At 41.2% G+C, this 23,432-nt stretch overlaps 1 protein-coding gene across 1 annotated transcript in view; it reads right to left on the reverse strand.

Moving 5' to 3' along the window:
- KDM6A (lysine demethylase 6A) overlaps positions 1-23,432 on the reverse strand; it is a 298,231-nt gene that overhangs the window by 80,947 nt on the left and 193,852 nt on the right. Inside the window, exons 8-9 of the mRNA XM_065404627.1 lie at positions 14,288-14,322; positions 5,629-5,722 (exon numbers count right to left, since the gene is read on the reverse strand). Coding sequence (XP_065260699.1) covers positions 5,629-5,722; positions 14,288-14,322 — 129 coding nt within the window. The remainder of the gene's footprint in view (positions 1-5,628; positions 5,723-14,287; positions 14,323-23,432) is intronic.

Raw genomic sequence — 23,432 nt, forward strand, 5'->3', positions numbered from 1 at the left:
CTCTGATGGAGCTGAGCGAGAGCCCGTCCTGTTTTAGTTTCAAAAGGTAGTCTACGACGTTAGGGAGAGTCACGGTATGGGGTGTCAAGTGTTTATGGGAGCACCACACGGAGAAGCATTTCCACTTCTGCAGGTAAATCTTACAAGTGGAGCCTTTTCTACTATGCAGGACTTGCTCAGAACAGGCTAGTTCGTGGGTCTGGAACCATGAAGGAACCATGCCAACAAGTGGAGTTTCTGGAGCTGCGGGTGAAGAAACTGGCCGTTGTCCTGAGAAAGCAGATCTGGTCTGTTGGGGAGAGTCCGTGGAGGACGCATGGACATGCGGAGCAAGTAAGGATACCAAGTCTGTCTCAGCCAAGCTGGAGCAATACGTATGACCCGGGCCTTGTCGTCTCTGATCTTGCGTAGAACCCAGTATATCAGAGGGATTGGTGGGAAGGCGTACATGAGAGAGTTGTTCCATGGGATGAGGAACGCGTCTCCTAGGGATGCAGTCCCAAATCCCACTCTGGAGCAAAATAGGTGGCATTTGTGATTCTGGGTTGTGGCAAAGAGGTCTATCGACGGGGTGCCCCAGTGGGAGAAGAGCTATTGTAGTATCGTGGAATGTAATTCCCATTCGTGTTCTTTGGAGAAGTGTCTGTTGAGTGTGTCGGTGGTAGTGTTGTGACATCTGGGTAGGTATGAAGCGGTAATTTCTATGTGGTGTTGTATGCACCAATTCCATAACTGGATGGCCTCTATGCATAGGGAGTGCAATTGTGCTCCCCCCATCTGTTGATGTAAAACATACATGCTATATTGTCCGTTAGGATCCAGACAGCTATGTTCTTTATGAGGGGGAGAAAGTGAAGGCATGATTGTCTCACTGCTGTGAGTTCTAGGAGATTTATATGCAGACGCGTCTCTGGCAGGGACCAGCGGCCCTGTGCCGTGTGTCCCCCCGAGGTGTGCTCCCCAACCGATCAGGGAAGCATCTGTGGTGAGCATGGGTGCCGGGGAGCGTTGCTGGAAGGGAACGCCCATGCAGAGGTTCTCTGGTCTTGTCCACCATTATAGGGAAGCTAGTACGTTCGCTGGAGGGGTTAGCATCATGCAGAAGCTGTGTCTGCTGGGTTTGTAGTTGGAGTTGAGCCAACCCTAAAGACATCTCATGTGCAGCCTGGCATACTTGACCACGAAGGTGGTGGCTGCCATGTGGCCAAGGAGCTGTAGGCAAATTCTTGCCTGTGTCCTGGGACGAACGGAGAGCGTGTGTATGACAATGTGTAATAGCGAGGAATCTGTTGTGTGGGAGTGATGCTCTGGTTCAGATTGAGTCCAGGTGAGCGCTGATGAATTCAATCTGCTGTGTAGGTGTCAGGGTGGATTTTTGGAAGTTTATTTGCAGACCTAAGCTGTGGAAAAGGGCGAAATGGGTAGCTCGTAATGTCTCCTTGTATGAGTTGCCTTCGATGAGGCAATCGTCTAGGTAGGGGGAAAGTATGATCCCGTGTCTGCGGAGGTGGGCCACGACTACGGCTAGGGTCTTGGAGAATACTTTCGATGCTGTGGAGAGTCCGAAAGGGAGTACCCTGTATTGAAAATGGTTGTGTCCGAGTGTGAATCGCAGGAAGTGGGCTGGCTGGCTGGATAGATATGTGAAAATAGGCGTCCTGTAGGTTGAGGGCTGTGAACCAGTCCCCTTATTCCAGCGCGGGTATTATTGTGCCTGGTGTGATCATCTTGAATTTCTGTACACGTACAAATTTGTTCAGTCAGCGAAGGTCTAGTATAGGCCTCCATCCCCGGCTCTTCTTTTGGGTCAGAAAGTAGTGGGAGTAGAACCCTTTTCCTCAATGTTGTGTCGGCACAGGTTCCACTGCACCTAGCTGTAGAAGATGAGCCACTTCTACGCAAAGTAGGTGCTCATGAGAGGGGTCCCTGAAGAGGGACAGGGATGGGGGGAGGGTAGGATATAAAAGGGATGGAGTAACTGGACTGAACTATTTCCAGGACCCAAGGGGCCTGTGTGATCTGCTGCCAAGTATGGTGGAAAACCTGGAGGTGGTGGCCAAATGGGCAAATAGGTGGTGGAGTCAAGAGGTGGTCGTGCAGACCCTCGACCAACGCTTCAAAATTGTTGTTTGTTTCCCGATGGGTGGGAGGTAGCTGGTTGTGCTTGGTTTTGTCTGCGCCTAGGTGGTCTAGCGCGATTCCTGGCTATATCGTATGGTCTGGGCTGGGGCTGGTTATATTATTGTGTGTGTGGCCTCTGATACGGTTGATACCGTTGTCTCCTGGGAAGGGATGGGTAAATGCCCAGGGTGCGCAGGGTCACTCTAGAATCTTTCATAGTGTGAAGGACTTTGTCGGTTTTTTTGGAAAAAAAGCTTATCTTTATCAGAGAGGTCCTCCACTTTGGTCTGCAGGTCTTTGGGGATACTGGATGCAGACAGCCAGGAAGATCTGCACATAACCACCGCAGTGGCGGTAGTGCGGGCTGCTGTGTCTGCCATGTCTAGAGATGCTTGTAGGGCCGTTCTGGAGACCAATTGGCCCTAGACAAGGACTGACAAAGTCTGTTCTCCTGTGCTCCGGGATATGGGAGGTAAAATCAAAGAGTTTATTGTAATTGTCGAAGTCGTAGCTTGCAAGTAGGGCGGAATAGTTTGCAATTCTGAACTGCAGAGTGGAGGAGGAGGAGACTTTGCGGCCCAATAGGTCAAGGTGTTTACCGGCCCACCCTGCAAGACAAGGACCTCAGTGTGGCTGTTTTGTCCTGTGTGTCGCTGCATCCACTATAAGAGAATTCGGTTGTGGATGGGAAAATAAGAAGTCTACGTCCTTAGCAGGAACATAATATTTACGGTCAGCCTTTTTGCAAGTTGGTGGGATAGAGGCTGGGGTCTGCCAAAGGGTGTCAGCTGGTTCTAGAAGTGCTTCATTTATGGGGCGTGCAATCTTTGAGGGCGCAGAGGGTTGGAGGATATTGAGGAGTCTGTGTTGTCTCTCCTGGACCTCCTCTAAAGGGAAGTCCTGGCTGAGTGCCACCCTCTTGAAAAGTTCTTGGAATTGTTTAAAGTCGTCCACATTCTGTGGAGGCGGAGGCATGAGGGCTCCATCTGGAGCTGATGGAGAGATAGGAGCTGGTGAATCAGGGTATGGTCCATAGCCCACCTCTTCGGGGGAGAGGGGGTTCAGGTGCTCTAGAAGTAGACGGAGCTGGAGATAGAGGCGCAGAAGAAGCTTGTGGTCTGGTGGAAGAAGCATGAGGACGAGTGGCAGCAGGAGCTGTCCAAGGGTACCACTGAGGCCAAGGCATGGGATAAGAGAAGTTAGGTGCCGCCCATGGTGGGGCGAAGTAGGGAAACTGAGCCTGGTGGTTGTGAGCCGTGTCCTGAGGTGCAAAAGTTTCCGATGGAGGAGGCGGCAGGTGGGGAGAACTCCAGCAGCTGCTGCATATCAGGCTCGCTGTCAGTGAAGGTAGCCAGGTCAGGTGGGGAGAACAGCTGGTCAAAGAGTGAGCGCTGTGTGTCAAGGAGCAAAGAGTCAGGCTGAGGGGCACTGAGATGTCGTACTGACTTCAGAATTGCTGCTGCTGTTCCCTGTGCTGTGATCCTGCTGAGAGTGATCTGTGCTCAGAAGCGTTCACTGATTTCTATTTTGCTTTCCCCGGTGCCACGGGCCATTTGTAGGCACCCTGCGGGAGATCCGCTGCTGCTGCTGGAGTGGCAGGCAGGCTCAGTGCCGACTTTCTTGTCGGTACCGGGGCAGAACGTGATGTTGGCACCAGCTCTATTTTTGGTGCCATGGGGACCGGTGCCGAGACCTTCCCGGTACGGGAAGTCGGGTCCCTGCCTCTGTGCTCCGCGGGAGCCATGGCTGAGATGTTGGGACGGTCGGAGGCGCCTGCCTTCGGTGCTGTCAGCACTGAGGGTAAGGATCTCGCAGGAGACCCTTTTCCCTTTTGAAAGCCTCTGGACGGAGACAATTGGGCTTCCTGCCTCTTCGCACGAGCGGGTGAAGCCGCGCTCCCGATCGGTTCGGAGCTGGCCGGGGAGGGTGAGGGAGAGGGTTTGCTATTGCCCGTCTCCATAAGTGGCTGTAGGGATTTCTCCATCAGGAGCATTTTCAGCCACAGGTCCCTGTCACGACAAGCCCTGTTTTTGAGGCTGGTACAATGGATAAACTTGGCAGGGACGTGTGTCTCGCCGAGGCACTTCACACAGCGTGAGTGTCCATCGGACCGTGGTATAGAGTCTTGACAGGAAGCACATTTCTTAAATCCCGAAGACCTGGCATTATTGCGCTAGGAATTCCAGGGGAGTGTCTAAACGGGAGACAAACTTGAGGAAAAAGAAGGATTTTTTTTTTGGTTTTTTTTTTTAAACTAAGTAAATATTCTAAAGGAAGGGAAATAACTGGGATATTACTAACTATTTCTATCTCTTTGTACTTGTTGCCTTCAGAGACCAGGGAAGAGGATCAGAATTGCCCCAAGTCCCGTCTTCAGCCAAGGACAGTTGAGAAGGAACTAAGGGGGGTGCGGGACGCACGCGCTCAGGCAGACTCTAACGAGACAGCAGCTGAGCGCGTGCGTCCTGACCAGGCACTGCTACTGAAGATCTCCGATCAACGGCGCCGGGATGCACCGTCACCTGGAGTGGAGAACCCACAGGGACAGCACTCGAAGAAGAACCTGACCCACATTTGAATACCTTCTCTTACTACGCTTATGGGTTTCAAAAGTATGGACTAGTGATTATTTCCTCAAATCAACCTGATCTGTAGCTGCTGTGGTGTCTCTACCATTCATGCTCTTACATGGCAGATGTAAATTTCAGCAAGTTTTATTTATTTTTACTCCTATGCAGAAAATCAAAAGCTAAGCAAATTAAATCCAAGCAATACACAACCAATCTACATCACAAAAGGCAAGCATTATAGACAAATTCTTGATGAAGTCATCTGCCAATTATCAAAAAGGAAAGGAAGACTGAAGGAAGCAGACTAAAAAAATATTTAAAATATTAAATTAGATAAAAACATGACAGTAGTGAATGAAGAATTCTCTGTATTAAATAAAAAAAAGTGAATATACTTTGAAAATATTTTTATAAAGCCTATGTGACAAATGAAGAGTGTTCAACCCATCCAGTAGAAAGCCTAGACTAAAGAATATACCTGAACTTTCGAAAACATGGAAAATGACTCCAGCTTTTAGGTTTCTTTTCACTCATTTATGCAGTTTCCATTATAAACCCTCCCTACAAATAAAACAAATATTTTGTGGCAACCGGTGCTTAACCGCTCCTGTTTTTCACCAAAATTCTCCACTATACTGCACAATGTACTGTTAGTATAAATCACCATAATATCCAAGAACCCTACAAATTATAAAGTTTCCATTAAAGATCTGTCTCTCTCCTCCCTTCTACTAGTAGAGAGGTTATTTATGGTTATGTTATTCTCTCTGACTTGGGTAAAAACCTCATGAATTTTTGACTCACTGGAAATAGAGCCTTCAAAAAGCATCTTCTGAATGCACTAATTATTAATTGCAAAGACACACAGCAAAATAAAAACAACCAGAGAGGCAAATCCAAACACACACACAAATTAAAAAAAATTGCTTTTACATACCTAATTGCTGTAAGACAGTTGCCTTTACTTGTACAGGAAGGTTTTCGGTCTGCAAAAGTTGTTCATAAGCTTCCTTCGCAGAGTGATACTTTCTCTGCGGGGGGGGGGGGGGGGGGGGAAGGAAATGGATTATTCATAAAATTTATATCCTACCACCAATAGTAACTGTTACACAGCACTGATAGCACACAAATGCATTCCCAGAAAATCTACAACAAAAATTCTTGTATACAGTGCAATGAAAGCTTTAATGATGGAGATACATAGTGCAGTGGAATAACCTGTCTGAAGATATAACAGTTGGTATAAAGTCAATACATAAAACAATATAATGAAGAGGAAAATTTTGCAAAAGAGTGGTTTAGCCAGGTTTCCTACATATGCATCATGCCATTCATATTCAAACCAATGGTCACTGCAATATCAAAATGGGTTTTCTTAAATTTGGCCCTACACTTCTATACTGTTTTAGTCAGGGCGTATACTGAGCTCATTGCTATAGTAACAGAGTGCAGTTAATAAACTTGTAAATTCCTCCCACAAACTACAAAACAGAAATGAACAGAAATGAAGACCCAGTTTACACTTAAAAATAAGATAGGCCTAGCTACTTCGCCCAGGGCTGTGCAAAATACAGCACTCTGAGCACTGAAGTTATCTGAACCTAACCCCCTGTGAAGATGCAGCGAGATCAACAGAAGAATTCTTTCGTCAACATAGCTGTCGCCTCTTGCAGAGATGGATTAACCACATCAGTGGAAAAACCCCTTCCACTGATGTAGAAAGCATCTGCACTATGGCGCTACACCTGCATCGCTGTAGTTGTGCTGCTGTAGTGCAGCCATGCTCTAATGTTGGTGGCTGAGGCAGTTTGTAGATGATGCAAAAAAGTCAATATTTTAAAATCTATTTTTCTATAACTTATGGCTGTAGGTAGCATTCAATGTTTATTACCCAGTAGTAAGATGATTTCAGTCATACTGGGAGCTATGATTTTCAAATATACACAGCCACTAAAGGTACTGGAATATATTAGCAGCATTAGGATATTCTATCTCAGGGGGCGGCAACCTTTCGGAAGTGGTGTGCCGAGTCTTCATTTATTCACTCTGATTTAAGATTTTGCGTGCCAGTCATACATTTTAACGCTTTTAGAAGGTCTCTTTCTATAAGTCTATAATATATAACTAAACTACTGTTGTATGTAAAGTAAATAAGGTTTTTAAAATGTTTAAGATGCTTCATTTAAAATTAAATTAAAATGCAGAGCCCCCCCGGACCGGTGGCCAGGTCCCGGGCAGTGTGAGTGCCACTGAAAATCGGCACGCGTGCCATAGGTTGCCTACCCCTGTTCTATCTTGTCATCCTCTATTTATACAAGATGCGCTTGAATCATGAAAGTGTTCACTTTCTAATTCATATGTACTGTAGAAGCATGGGCCCCCATCTGCAAACCTCTGAGTAGTTGTGGCACTCTGTACCTCAAAGCAGCACCCTGGAACCCCCATATTCACCACTGTCATATAATTATGATATGTTTTGTACAAAGTATGCCTTGTGAGATATCATTTTAAAAGGTCTTGATCTGTTAAACATTAATATCTTGTTGGACTGTATGTGCTATCATTGTATGGGAAGTTATAAAGTTTTGCTGTGTGTGTGTTACTGAAATATGTTGGGAGGTTGGGAACACCCACAACCAGCCTTTTGGGTACAACAATGGAGCAGTCAGACGCTGCTGATGGCCCATTAAAGGGAGTCCACACACTCAAGGACTATCCTAGGAACTGTATACAATGGAGACGGCTTGACCCACATCATAGTAAAGACTCTTTCTAGCAAATTGGAAGAAGCTAGAAAAGAGGGAAGTGACATCACTATTTGTCCTCACTCCCTCCCACCCCCTACCACTCAACACCTGGAAACATGTCTGGAGGACAAAGTCTTCTGAACTGGGGAGGTGGTTCCAGGCTGAAGGAGAGTTCCAGCCTACCCATCGAAGATCTGTAACCTGTTTGTACTATCTGCCTGATTCAAATATTGTTTAGTTTATAGAATTTAAGACGGTGCACTTATTTTTGTTTTCATTGGTAATCGTCTCAATTCATGATGCCTACCACTTACAATCCCTTAAAATCTATCTTTCTGTTAACAAATCTGTTCTATATTTTACCTAAAACAGTGAGTTTTGCTTGAAGTGCTAGGGAAACTTCTGCTCAGTGAACAAAAGCTGGTGCATGTCCTCAACACAATGAGGGAGGGATGGACTGGGTAACAAACTTACACTGGTCAGGCTTCTGACCAGGGCAAGACGGCACACCTCTGGGATCCTAGGCTGGGGAGCTGGAGAGAATAGGCTGGAGCCTCTCTGTTGTTGGTTCATAAGTGGCTGGGAGAAGCATTCATGTAACTCAACTAGGTGTGTCCCTGCCTGGTGGATGTCTGTGTAAGTGCAGTACCTGGAGAGGTTTGCAGCTTGTACAACAACACAGTGTGAGAGGGAGCCCAGGTTGGTAAGACAAGAGGGCTCAGCGGTACCCCAGTTCCAGGTTGCATCCCGGGAAAACCCGTAACAGTAGTTTATAGGTTCAGGGCCCTGGTGATGAAAAGGGCTTCCAGACTGTGTACTCTTTCCTTCAGTACTTAAATGGGCAGTGTTTCAAACAGCTGAATTTTATTTGACAGCATTAACCTGTGTCTGTTATCTTGACTATATATACTGTACATAATGTAATTATTTTTAATGGTCAATTTATTTTAAATGCCTTAATTCCTCAGTTACTCCTCCCTGATTTCAATCTGGGAGATACATGCTGGAGGTCTCATGTTACCACTAATACAACTTTTTTGGAATGTCTAAATATTAAAATAATTTCCTCACATAAAATGTATTACAGCTTACCTAGCAATACTCAAAATTAGACCTCATTTCTGACAAAGATCAATTTACCACTGAACTGAAAGTTAGGGACTGTCTCGATGCAAATATTCACAATCTAGTTACATCGATTGTGTGCAAACAGAAGACAGTCCTGAGCAGTAAAATATATATTTATTTGGTGATTTAATGGGGACAATTTCATGAAGCTGAAAGCAATTATAAGCAAAATTGACTGGGAATTAAAATTTAAACAAAGCAAATATGAATGATTATTAGGAGTTGTTACCTTTATTAGATGCCCAAAAGCCCAAATTCCACAATCACAAGACAGGGCTTTCTTGATTAAAATATCAGTCTGGTTAAGAAGGAAAGTGAAAGCAGCAATAATATAGAACAAATAGAAAAAGGGGAAGTTGATAGCAATGACTAACTCAAAAGTCACAGAATGTAGGCAACTGATAAAGGAAGCTAGCTATCTGAAAAATCCATGTCCAGTACGGTTAAGGGCAATACGAAGGAATTTTTAAAATTTATGGTCGGGACCAAAAGAAATCTTAGCAAAGGTATAGCTCTGTTACTAGGTAGGGATGGTAAAATTGTCAATGATGCAGGAAAAGAAAGAAAAGAAAGAAGAGTTCAATAAATATATCTGTTCTATATTTGGAAAGAAACTGGATGATATTATCACTCAAAGGTGTGAGTATGAAATACTTTCTATTCCAATAGCAAATAAGGAGGATGTTAAACAGCAACTACTGAAGTTAAAATCTGCAAGACTAGATACAACTTGCACCCAAGAGTTCTGAGAGAACTGGCTGAAGGATTTCTGTGACTCATTGATATTTAATAAATTTTGGATTACTGGGGAAGATACAGAGTGCTAGAAATAAGCTAATATGCCAGTATGTGAAAAGGTTAAAAACAGGGAGACCAATGCATTAGTGAGAATATTACTGGAATACTGTGACCTAATGCCCATATTTAAAAAGGATCTTGACAAATTGGAAAGGCTTCAGAAATAGCTAAAAGAATGATTCAAGGTCTGGAAAACACGCCATTACAGTAAGAGACTAAAGAAACTCATCTATTTATCAAATAGAAGGTTAGCAGGTGACTTGATCACCTATAGGCATGTAGGTCTCTAAGTACCTACACACAGAAAAAAGATTTCTGATAGTAGAGGCTCTTTAGTCCAGCAAATAAAGGCATAACAACATCCTGTGGCTGGAAGTTGAAGCTAAACAAATTCAGAGTAGAAATAAGAATTTTTAACAGCGAGGATAACCACTGGAAAACCTTACCTAGGCATTTGGTGGATTCTCCATCACTTGAAGTCTTTAAAACAAGATTGGAGGACTTTCTAAAAGATATTCTCAAGCTCAGCCAGAAGTTACAACAGGTTTGATGCTGGCATCACTTGTGAAATTCTATAGTCTGAGTTACATAGGTCAGACTAGATAATCATAATGATCCATTTCTGGCCTATGAATCTTGAAAGTCTCAAGACTAGAATTCAGAATTAGAGGGTTGATTCCTTAACCTGTCAACCAACCACATACCCTTCACTATCACGTCACTCTAACATCCTGGGCAGCATTTAATAATATTGTCAACAGTTAAAAATAGGCTAAGTGTACTGGATTCATAATTAAAATAAAAACTTTAAAATAATTTAACTAAACTAAATGTGCTACTACAGAATCAGGAGTTTTGTCACTGATTTTAGATTCGCCGCACTGCAGCATGTGTGATCAATGCCTGAAAAGCTATTGGACCAAGCCTCAGCTAATAAAAATTAGTGTTGTTCAACTGACTTCAATGGAACTTTGCTGATTTACAACAGCTGAGGATCTCACCCATTGTTTACACTATTATCATATCTGAAGCCCACATGGGTAGCATTACAATAGGCAATTCTTAAACAGGTAGAATCAAAATATCTATTGTCAAAATATTACAGGAAGAGATTGTGCTTGCAAACGTTAATATTTAACTATTTGCTTTAGGAACACATGCTGTATACAATATTTTTTAAAAACTGAATTTAGGTAAGTGATATATTTAGCTGTCATTCTAGAACATAAATATCAGGCATTGAATAAAGAACTGTACTGGGAAGGAGATTACGTGGAATTTTACTGGCATTGAAACAACAACTGAAATTTCTGTTTCACAATTTGGGCAGATTTGGTATTTTTACTCATGTTGAACAGAACCTTACCCCAAAAATATCCCACTGATATTAGTGGAATCACTCAGAGCAAGGTGCTACTCAACATGAGGAAAAAGTCTCAAACTTCCCTCCTCACCCCCCTTTTTTAAACTGATACTTGATATATTTTGACTAGCATATTTTAGAAATCCAAGTAAATCAAAATATTTATTCTAAGAAATATACCTGTCTAGTGCAAGCAGGCTTACAAACATGAAGTGTGCCATTTATACATTGCTCACTCATTGAAATGCAGTGCAGTTAATCTGTTCCCTACCGCGCGGGGTCAATCTAAGATACGCAACTTCAGCTACGTGAACAGCTTAGCTGAAGTCGACGTACTTAGATCTACTTACTGTGGTATCTTCACTGCAGTAAGTCGACAGCTAATGCTCTCCCGTCGACTCCGCTTGCACTCCTCGTTCTGGTGGAGTACCAGAGTTGACGGAAGAGCGTTCAGCAGTCAATTTATCGCGAATCGACCCCCGCTGGATTGATCACTGCCCGCCAATTCGGCGGGTAGTGTAGACAAGCCCTAAGTAGTCATGCCATTTATTAGTGTGCCATTTAAACAGTCTGCTGTATCCAAGAGCTCTCTCTAAGCCTTAGCCTTGAATGTAAGTAACTCATCATAAACGCATACTGATTGCATTTTATAGAATAAAACTGCATATTTAAAATTATATTTTTTAATTTATCACATTATTTAAAAGTTGCAACATGTATAAATTATAAATTTTGAGTTAATTTTGGCACAGCAGAAATAATGCATTTCACCTTTTCAATATTGTCTCTCGTTATGTTGGTGAAAACACTGATATGTATGTATGCCATTTATCTAAAATACTGTACTCCAATATAGATGGACACGTTCTAAAACATTTTTCTCAAGCCTTTAATCTTGTACATATGCGTTTTTCACTTACACATATTAAAAGTAGAATCAATTAAACATGTTGTGTATATTCCTCTTGATATCACTTAAACTGAAACAGAATGACCCACACTGCTAAAACTCCACTGCAATTTTTGTTACATGGGTATTTCTTAGTAATCAGCTCCAATTCTGATTATTTATTTTAATATTAACACCAAACTAGGTGGGCTTGCTGGAAAAGACATGCGACTGCCACAAAACTGGTGTTCTAGGAGAATGACAAATCAACATTTTCCACTGTAGGAGCTAATTTGCAGTTGTATAGGTAGAATGTAGATTTACATTCTAAACAAACAATTGGTAAGGACTGAAGTATATACGATGTTGTACAATTTTCAGATTATATAACTGAAAATGTAGTTATATAATCTTTGTTGTGCTATATGAGGCTTTCCCCAAAATAAATTCAATGACCAAATTAGGCAAAATGAATCAAATTAATTAAAATTTGCAGGTTACCTTTAAAGAAACACAACTTAAAAATAACATGCTATAATCAAAGTTCTTGTTTATATTACTCAGAATATTAAAAATGAGAATTTTAAAAATCGAATCTATTTCTCGCTATTTATATTGGTTTTCTTCCTGAATTTTGCTCAGCTTGGAAAATGAAAATCAATTAAGTAATTTTCACTTTTATTTATATTTATTTTCACTGTTAACTGTAGGAGAATATCACATTGTTTAAAAGTTGTTTTTAAACAGAACCTTTAGTTCCATTGGGAACCCTCAATCCCACATAGATGTATAGTTGACTGTCAAGAGACTTTGGCTAGGATGCACCAAGAATGGCCACTTAGGCTAGACGAAACACTGGTCAGGGTAAATCCCATCATCCAATTATATAAATAGGTTTCTCCCAAATGATGGGATCATGAGAAGGTTTAATGGGTCACAGGCCCAGTGGGGTGGAGGTTGGAGAGCGAGCCCACCCTGCACTCACGCCTCAGTGGTAGCTCTTGTCCCGTGGGGCTGGCCCCAATTCCCTGCTCCAGGCGTTGCGTTCTGGCGCATGGGGTCACAGCGCCATCGCGCCACTCAGGAGTGGAAGATGCCAGCCTTCACGCAGCCCACTTTGTTAAGTGAGAAATCACGACTAATGCCAGCAACAGCGACGGAACATCGATCAACGATCTCCCGGTCTTCAGAGCAACAATTCAAGCCACCATACTCTTGACGTAATTATCTGTCTTAACCACCTAAATGTAAAATTATAGTTGTTGCTCTACATTAGCCATACAAAGAAGCAGCAGCAGCACTCAGGTTTGGCCCGGCTGCCCCTCCATCATGACCTGCCCCACGTCCTCTGCCCCAGCACTGCAATGGTAATTCTGGCCTATTGCCGAGGAGAGGCAGTCAATGACAGAGGGGCAGCTGGGCCAAATTTGGGTGAGTGACGTTGCAACCTAATCTGCAGGGCTACAGTGCGACTCAGGTTTGGCCCAACCAACTTTCCACCATGACAGCCTCCCTTCTGCACAAGGCCGGAATTAGCATTGTAGTGCTAGGGCAAAGAACACTGCTGCAGGTAATCAGTGCCTCCTCAGCAGGGTGCGGAGGCAGCACTGGTGGCAGCAGTGAAGGACCAACCTAGCCTATGATTTTGCCGCCCCCTCCCCGCAACACACACAAATTTGGACCGTGAGTGGGTCACCTCGGTAAAAAGTTTGGAAACCACTGATGTAAGGCACCTGATGAGGGTCTGGATATTTTCTTTAAAAAATATACATGTTTTTCAAAACTAATTTAACTTTCACAAAACAAAGTCAATTTATGCTTCCCCCCACTACAATTACATTTACTTTATCCTTTAGTTGAGGAAAGCACAGAATTTACTTGGCACCATTTTGTTTACAATAGCTTTTATTTTCAATTTATCTGTGTTCTTCAGGACACATCTTTTACTTGTTTTTTTTCAACTAGTATCTACATCTATACCCAATAGAAAGTGTACAATGCACATTGTGTGACTATGTTTTCACTCAAATTACACCACACTTTGAAGGTATACTTAATAGCTAGTGTGTTACATTTATTTGCACCCTAGCATCTTCATTCAGATTGGTGGATAAGCTGTCCATACCTTACCAAAAGCCTACTGAGGAAACTCTGAGGGCAGAATTTGGCCCAGAATTCATAACAGCATAACTTTTTATAGTCTGCAGATGATGACTCATCTTATCTGGCAGTAACCTCATTTTTAGGTGTCTTTATGTCTATGAGTTCACACATATGGAGCCTTAGAGCATCTGGCAACTGTTTTAGGAACTACTGTATTGAAAGTCAATTTAAATTTCACAAAGAAATTTTAGCCAATAGTTCAAGTTTAGTTCTTGCCTGAAAATGACTGACAGTGTATTTAGGAACTGGCAAACACAAAGATTAAGAAAAAATAGCTAGCCGGACTTATATGTGCAATATTTTGAACTTACCACAACGAATTACATTTCCTGAGCTGTTCGTCCATTATAATTATTTTCTTAATGAACATAAGTTGATGCGAACTTCACATAGCATGTGCCTAACTTTCATTCACAAAAGTGTCACTAGTGGGCTGGATTTCACAAACTGATTATATAATACACTGACTATATGTCATCAAAAATACAAAAATAAGTGTTGCACTTACCTGGATTTCATATAAGTGGGCAATGTGAAACTGAACTGTAAAAGTGGGAAAGTAAAATAATTAATTATGATAAAAACGGACATTTAATAAGAACAAAATAGTTTAATATTAAACACTTTAAAAACGTAAGTAATTTGTTATGAGTTAAGGTTTATTTCCAAATAAATTTTATAAGTGATTTCAAATCTGACAGTAGCATTGGTGAAATATGAACATGTGCTCCAATAACAGCGTTATGCTTGCATACAAACAATGCAAAAACCTGAACTTGAACTTGTAAATCAGATACAGTACCACAAACCTTATTGAAATTACACCAAATTTAACGAAAACAAAAGTAGCTACCTGTCTCTCATGGAGAAAATTCATAACAGCACCATGTTGTAATATTTTCAGTACATAAGCCAATCAGAAACAAGCCAATATTTTTTTTCTGCTACTATTTAATTAGTGGTGGAGCTGACTGGATAGATCTCAGACCAGAAAAAATATGTTATATGCACTAAAGCATACACATTCTCTCTGCAAAAGCACACAAGCTTCTTATCCCCTACTCCTAGACTTAGTTCACGCACCTACCCTCAAAAGGCCCTGAGTCAGCAACTGAATTTGATTTAAGGCACAGTATCTCAAATAGTTAAAACTGTTATTTGTCTTGGGAAATCTGGAAGTGTCAGCTTTCCAATAACATACAGCATCAGTTATTTCAGAAGACAGTCTAGCATAAAATGGTCATTTTTCCACTGAGCCATGTAAAACTACAGACAATTGACTAGACAGGTCAAAATGCTTTTAGCATCCCTAGTATGCATGCATGCATCTAAGGGAATTCTAACTCACTACCACCATAATAGTAAGATGCCAAACATCCTGGGCCAGTCCATCCCCCAACTCTGCTGATGGCTGATTGGCTAGGAAGTTTTCTGTTTGTTTGTTTGTTTGTTTTTTTAAAAAGATTTACTCTATGTGTTTATGAATAAGCTGTTTTATGTTTGGTAAATTTTCACATACATTTTTCAGGGGATAATTATCCACCACCCAACAAAGCAAAACCAAATTCCATTCCCTAAAACTATTTTGATTTGCAGAAAACTATTATTTTCACCAAATATAACTTCAAATCACTCCCTCCAAGCTATGAAGCAACTAAGTGCTAGTGAGAAAAAACATATGTAAAGTATGTATAATTTAAAGAAAATTAATAACCAGAACTACCATAATTGAAGCATCCACATAAATCTATATTTTAACATTTAAAAAAAATCTTATTTAAAAACCCTAGTAGGCCAAAGACTATGTCACTCAACACACGAGTTCTGACTGTGGATCATGCTCAGTAAGGCTATGGCTACACTATGAGGCTTTTAGCAATATGGCTGTGCCACTAAAAGGCACCCCTGTGTGGCTGCTTTTTGTCGGCAGGAGAGAGCTCTCCTGCCGACAAAACACTTCCAACCCACCACGAGCGGCAGCGACTTTGTAGGCAGGAGCGCGCTCCCATTGACAAAACGCTGTTCATACCGGTGCTTTTTGTCGGTAAAACATTTGTCATTGGGGGGGGGGGGAAGAGAAGGGGACAGGTGTGTGTGTGTTTTTGTAACACCCCTGAACAACAAAAGTTTTGCCAATGAAGTGCCAGTGTAGACAAAGCCTCAGTTAATATGACAAAAATCCTTTAGAAACTAACTGAAAGTCAGTGTACATTAACTCACTAAAAATTATCTCAATTTTTATTTTATCCCCAAAACACAGAGACTATTTCATATTGAGGAGACAAAAATCAATTTTCATCTAGCTTTCTGTTAAGGAATATTGTTTTTTTTTTTAATTATTTAAAATCTCATACATGAATACTAAACAAGAAATCCAAAGAGAATGCTACTATGAAATATTTCTGTCAACCTTAATTTTTTTAAAACTTTTAATTTAACAGCAGATTCACTGGTATTCAGAACAGCATAAAGCTGCCAGAGTGCACCAATAGTTGAGTTTACAACTGCTTTGCATCACCAGGGCAAGGCAAAGCAGTCAAACTGAACTGGTGAATCCAGCCCTTAATTAGTAATTAGTTTATCAGTTTAAAGGGCTGTGTTATGGAGACCACTGCTGTGTAAAAGGGTAGGTGGGGGAAGGCCTGTTTCCAGGTCCCAGTATCTCTTCACTTTAAAGGCTCTAATAACTTACTAAATACAATAAAATAACTTAAGACTAACACAATTATTCCTGGTCTTACAGTATAGATACCAAGTTTCTTTAAAAATATTGGCAGAGTAACAGACTCTAAAAAAAATAAGTTATTTCTAATGAAAACATCAACATAAGCTCAAATATAACATCATAAATCCCTGCATTTATTCCTAAAGCTATACTATTTATTCTTTAAAGATGACTCTCAAATGATTTCCCCCCATGATTTACAGAAAGAGTTTGCATGTTTTTGTCCTGCTTGTTTCTTTACCTTAGAAATATCAGCAGTATCGAAGTCTGATCTTCCCTAGTTTTGTTGAAAGACTTCTTAGGGATGGGGTGGTACCTCAAGTACATGCATGGGCACTCTTAGGACTTATCTACACTAGAATAAAAAGCTGATGGTACATCTGCACTGGAAATTCAGGTGCAACTATAGCGCAGATAGGCATATCTGCATTAGTTTTAATCTAGCTAGCAGGGGAAACAATAGCACAGATTTAAGCGCAGGCTAGCTGCCTAGACCGGTTAGTCACATCCTCATTGCTACTGTTAGCTGCACTAGCTAAATTAAAGCTAATGCAGGTGTGCCTGTCATCATTACAGTTTAGTTTGTGATGTAGACATACCCTGAAACATTCTAAAAGTTTAGTACAGACAAGCAATGTATACTTAGTTTAACACATACTCGGGTGTCGGAGTTCAACCTAGGCTCCTCACTAAGGCTTTAACTTGATCAGAAGAACACATGTTCAAGGCAGCGTTCCTACTTTACACTAGACCCACAATATGTTAGCAAGCACATCTCCTGTTTAAATTCTAATACAGACAAGGTTTAGAGAAGAAGGGGGAAGTGTGCTGAATCTTTAACAAAGATATGCTTTCCCCCAGGCAATGAGAGTTAATAGGTGCTAGACAAGAATTAAGTTTTAAATAGTCAATCCCATTAAGATATTCCTTCCTCTTTCAAGTGCTCAGTTTTTCGTCTCGTGATGACAATTTTATTAGGTACCCAAATCAGTGTTACAGAAAAGACAAGTTTTTTGTTGTTTTTAAACAGCCCAGAAACCATTTTTAGGTTTAAAAGAATAACTTTAGGCTCTTTTACATTTTTAGAAACCACCACCAAAAAAAAAAAAAAAAAAAAAGCCTCATGCCCCTTTTATTTCACCTTCCAGGCTCACAAAGAAAAACGCATATTCTCTATGGGAGAATTAGCGTAATTACAGCATTGAGGCCTACTCCCACAAGGACTGATTTCAAAGGGCATTCACAGCACACAGCACTGTGCCAGATTGGGCCCTTTAAGGGAATAAAAATAACAGAGAAATTAAAACACCATATTTAAGTTATCCAATCATTATATTCAATATAGGTGAAATATACTGCTTAACAAAATTTGTCGGTGTAAGTCAGAAGGATAGAACAAATATAGTAAACTAAATGAACGTTAATCACTAATGACAGTTGTCCGTCATCCTTACTGCCTTGGTAACTAAGAAACTATTGCCCACTTGCTCATTCTGAGCTCTAATTTACAGTATCTCATGACTTATAGTACTAGAGAAATGCTCGTACATAATGTAGAAAAAATTTGGCTCATTAAAACAACTTTAATTTTAACTTGCTGAAAAACAGCTCAGCATTACTCAGAGCATGAGAGGCTGAAAAGATCACTCAGTACACCAGCAAATAAAACCCCTAACATTTCCACTTCAAGTATCGCTATAAAACTGAGTATCACCTTTCACTACACAGAATCCAAGCTCAACTCTCACTTTTCCACCAGGCGGGTATTTTACACAAGGCTAATATTCAGCATGGAAATTTCATGTTACCCTCTAAATTACTGCAATTTAGAAAGCTCCACATAACACAAGACACTGGAAACTTCATGTTATCATTTAACATTAATTTTCATTTAACAATGCACTACTTTATCATCACTTTCCCCCCTCAAATAACTCAGTATGCCATAAGGATGGCAAACAAACCTTCCTCTGTATTCTCCCACTTGTAGAGCAAGAAATTTTGAAAGGAAAGTTTCATTTACCTGCTAATTTTCAATGGGATAATAACTCAGCAGTGCTAGCAATTTAGTTATTACTAGTTGGGAAGCAAAAACAAAAGCAGTGTCAAAGCTGTTGCTAAAGTTATTGATCCTGTAAAGCCCATTCATCCCACCCCTTCACAGTGTATGTTGCCACCCCAATACTGTATTTTCTCTCTCAAAATTAAAATGAGAAAAGGAGAAATGGATGGATGTTCAGACATCTTGTAGAAAAAAAAATAAACAGGTAAGCCCATTCCCCTGCCCCCCCACCAGAATGTATTAATTCCTAAATTAATTAATGGCCTCCAGTAATGAGCATCCCAGCAAAAAAACAATCAAACACTGGGTATGGGAGTGTAAAGGAAGGAAAGAACGTCTCAAATACTTTCTTCCAAATACATAATTTGAAATCATTGGTCCACAACAATGTGAAGCATCTTCTGGCTGAAGGATGTATCAGTTAAATGTGACAACTGAGCTTTGGGGGATTTTTTTTTGAGAAAGTATGCTGGAAGGCTGGCCTGCATATTAATTTAGTGATTGTTGAACTTCTTCCACCTCAGGAAATGCTGTATTTCTCGTAGAATTTGCTTGAAGGTCAAACATATGCTGTTTGAACGCCCTCTCTATTGTGTCCTTGAATACCTTCTTTCGCCTGTACTGAGAGCTATAAAAATCAAAAATAAGTACTGTTTTTATGAATATTCTTGATGCTTTCAATGAGTATTTTCTCATCTCTCTTCCTTTCACAAGCCTGTCCTTGTCAAGTGGCATCGTCTTGGATGTAAAGCTGGTTAGACAGTTTCTTGCAGCAAGATGGTTAGATGGATTCTTAGGGTACAACTACACTGCAGCTCAAGTAGACAGATGTGCTAGCTCAAAAACAGCAGTGTAGCTGGGGGTAGCACAGTCGCAGCCTGGGCTAGCTACCCAAGTACTTACCCAATGGGCTTGGGTGGGTTTGTACTCAAGCCGCTAGCCTGAGCTGTTGCTCGTGCTACACGCAGCAAGGTTGCTACTTTTACTGAGCTAGCTTGAGCGGAGTTAGCATGTGTCTGTGTACCCTAGGTGGGAAGCATGCTCTTAGCTCTAGTGTAGACATACTCTTAGCAGCAAATCTTACAAAATCCATAGGAGTTCAGAGAACAATTTTTCCTTTGTAGAATATTCATACTGTGGCTTGAACTATAAGGCCCCTAAATTCAGAAACCCTCCTGGCTGAAATGATTATGACTACGGCATCCACTTTAGTATATAAATGTAATCAAAACTTCTTAATAAGCTCAAAAAGGTTCTGTAAAAGTAGATGGAATACAATATTCAGATTCAATGTAGGACATTTGTGAATGTTTAGAGATCTTAGGAATCCATCTGCCCTGTGGTATCTAAATACAGATTCCTTTACCCTGTAAATTTATCAGAAGTATCTATACTTAAAATCTTTTCACTGTAAACATCTGGAGTATTATATAATTCACTACCAGGATCCTATCAAAGTTATCTATAAATTTAAGCTTTAATCAGATTCAGTTTTGCTGTATATGCATCAGTGCCTAATTTTGTCTAACCCCTCTAGAGGCCTCTATGGGTGATCCCATCCTGAAATCTAACACAGGTACAAAGGGTATGTCTACACTGCAAAACAAAACAAAAAACCACCCCTGCAGCAGCGAGTCTCAGAATCCAGGTCAACTGACAGGCTATAGGGCTAAAAACAGCAGTGTAAATGTTCCCACTCCGGCTGGAGCCTGGCTCTGAAATCTGGTGGCGGGGGGGGGGAAGAAGAGAGAGGAGACAAACATCTACACAGCTATTTTTAGCCATGTAGCGTGAGCCCTAGTCAGTTAACCTGGACTCAATCGCTGCCGCAAGGGTTTTTTTGGTAGTGTAGATGTACTCCCACAGATCATGCTTGCCCTTCCTTGTTACAATCAGGTCAGAAATCCACTGTGTGTAAACTGAACACTCCACCATTTAAAAAACCATCCAATTTAGCCAGTCTGCTTTGGTGTTCAGTACCTCTGTAATGTACATTGCCTGGATTGATTACCAGGAGTGCCAACCCTGGAAAAGTAGCATGCCTTAATGTGTAGAAGGTATGCCACAGTTTAAATGTTTTCTGACATCAACAGACTGGAATCCATCCAAAACAGTTTTTTAAGGATATGGAAGATACTCCTAAAATAATGTTCTCTCAGAACCACCAGGTAAGGAACTGAGATATGATCAGAAAAATATAACTTCAACAGTTCTTCCTGGAAATTGCCCAAAATATCCAGTAGAAGTCTTTATGTTTCACCTAGATCCTCACCAATGGTCTACCGCTATGCACTATATCATCATTCCTAACAAGGCCAAGGAACTGGCTGCTGGAAAGTGTCAGAAAGGATTTTCCCTTTCCAATCACGTACTGTAATTTGAGCAAAAATTCTTCTGAAAGACTTGAGCACGGCTCATCAGGATTAACAGGTGAGTAAATGTTCATCTGTGAGTTAGGCTCTTCTAGTTCCTGTTGACGATCAAGACAAATCCCACTACACTGTAATTTTGGAAAAAGAAATCAATGACAGATGTTTGCACAGATGATTCAAAGTTCTTGAGTTACCTGCTTGGGTCCTTGGTGGGAAGAGGCTAATCTCCCTCTGAACTATTATGTCCTTAACCAGAGAGGAGGTACCTCATTGTAGCTCTGGGAACAGATTATTCTTCAGAATTTTATACTTAATTTGTGTCTTAGTTTAATCTATATCCCTTGCTAGCTGGTTTTTGTTCATCTTACATCAATCACATATGACACATCAAATGAGATAACCATGTCTTTTTTGCATGGAGCAAGAAAATACTTCAGCTTTGGTTTTGGAGAGCTCTACCGCTCTCCATAAATATGACAATCTCTTAGCATACATTTGAAAAACTCCCAAGGAAAAAAAAAAGGGTTTTCAAGTATTTTAATGCAACTTCTCATTCTCCGTCTGAGAGCTGCTCCTTTTCTTGGGAGGAATCTAATTCAACTGGAATTAGCACTCTCTCTCTCTCTCTCTCCATTCAATGGGAAACCACAAAATGAATTACCACCATACTGAGGAGAGAAATGGAGGATGCAATATTAAAAACAATCTGAATAATAGAGGGAAACATGCTTACTATTGAAACAGCCGAATTTCAGGTAAGCAGGGAGTCACTGTAATGCTGCTATTCAGACAGGTCAGCTGGAAGGGCAAAGAGGGTGATAAAGGAGATTCTTACACTCCTGTAACACTAGGTGGGGAAAGGGTACCTTGAAGAATGCAAGAACTCTGGAGTCCAAAAGTGTACAATCATCCTTCCACCAAGGGCTGAAGAATGAAGTGTGTTTCACTGCCTCTTCAATTTCCGTTCTTAGGCCTTTTGGGCATTTTGCCTAACAGTACCGGGAAAAGCCATTCATACTGTGGCACACCAGCAAGCAAAAAAACCCAAACCAAACAAAACAAAAACCCTCAAAGGAACTTGGAAGCATTGAGAAAATTGGCAGTATAGATCATATAAAATATACAATAAGGGATCACACTGCTGATAGAAAATAATGTACAAAAAACCCAAAGATCAGATTTAGGTGGGAACTCTCCAACTGTCTGCAGGCAGCCCTGAACAGTAAAAACTTTGGAGAGGACTTTCTAGTATACTTAGGCTAGGTCTACACTACAGCGGGGGGTCGACCTAAGATACGTAACTTCAGCTACGTGAATAGCGTAGCTGAAGTGGCGTATTTTAGGTCGACTTACCTGGCTGTGAGGACGGCGGCAAGTCGACCGCTGCCGCGCCGACGACGACTCCGCTACCGCCTCTTGCCGCGGTGGATTTCCGGAGTCGACGGTAGAGCCATCAGGGATCGATTTTATCGCGTCTTCACTAAACGCGGTAAGTCGATCCCCGATAGACCGATTGCTACCCGCCGGGTAGTGAAGACGTGCCCTTAGCCTCCTGACTGACAGCTGACAATGCTTTTATTTTTGCCCAGAAAGCACACCAGTTGTTTAGAACAGGTTGTAGAGAAAACTTCTATAGATATTTTTCTTAATTTTTGATTAAATTTTCATTTGCATCAGTAAAAAACTGATACATATCTGTTTGGTAACAGTTCAAGATGTGTTGCACATGTCCATTCCACTTTAGGTATGAGACACCTACATACACCTAAGTGGGAGAACTTGTTTCCACAGCAGTAGCGGTCAGACAGCGCATGTGCCCTCTACCCACTCACGCACACATACAAGGGCAGAATGTGACTTCAATGTATAGGAGAAGGAGGGTGGGTCGTGCAATTGTCACTTGCAAGTTAACTCAAAGAACAACAGTTACGAAACAAGTATGTAACATTTTTTTTTTGTCTGAGTGCTCACACTTCCACTTTAGGTGATTCACAAGCAGTTCCAGATGGAAGAGGGTATCAGAGTCTACCTAAACAAGGACTGCAACACCCTCTCTCTAATCTAGCATCATCTCATGAGACCGGTTTATTGAGCATAATGAGTGATGAACATATTAACAGATGACCAGCTTTGCGACCCTGCAAACATCACTAATAGGAATGTAACCCATAAAGCCAATGCTGTTTACACTCTCATAGTATGCGCTAAAACTCCGAAATAGTGGAATTTTAGCAATATTGTAGCACAGACTAATACAGGAGGAGATTCAGGAAGAAATCCTCTGCAAAGTGACAGGCTGCCTCTTCATCCGGTCAGCCAAGGAGATGAATAATTGCAGAGACAACCTAACTCTGTAGCCCTGTCCAGGTAAAAGACAAACACCCTATGAACATACACAGTATGGAGTTTTTCCACGTTTGTGAGAGGAAGGTTTCAGAAAAGAGGTTGGTAAGTATACAGGCTAATTTAGATGCAAGTCTACCACAATTTTAGT

Source organism: Emys orbicularis, chromosome 1, assembly GCF_028017835.1.
Source record: "Emys orbicularis isolate rEmyOrb1 chromosome 1, rEmyOrb1.hap1, whole genome shotgun sequence".
In the NCBI taxonomy this organism is placed as follows: Eukaryota; Metazoa; Chordata; order Testudines; family Emydidae; genus Emys; species Emys orbicularis.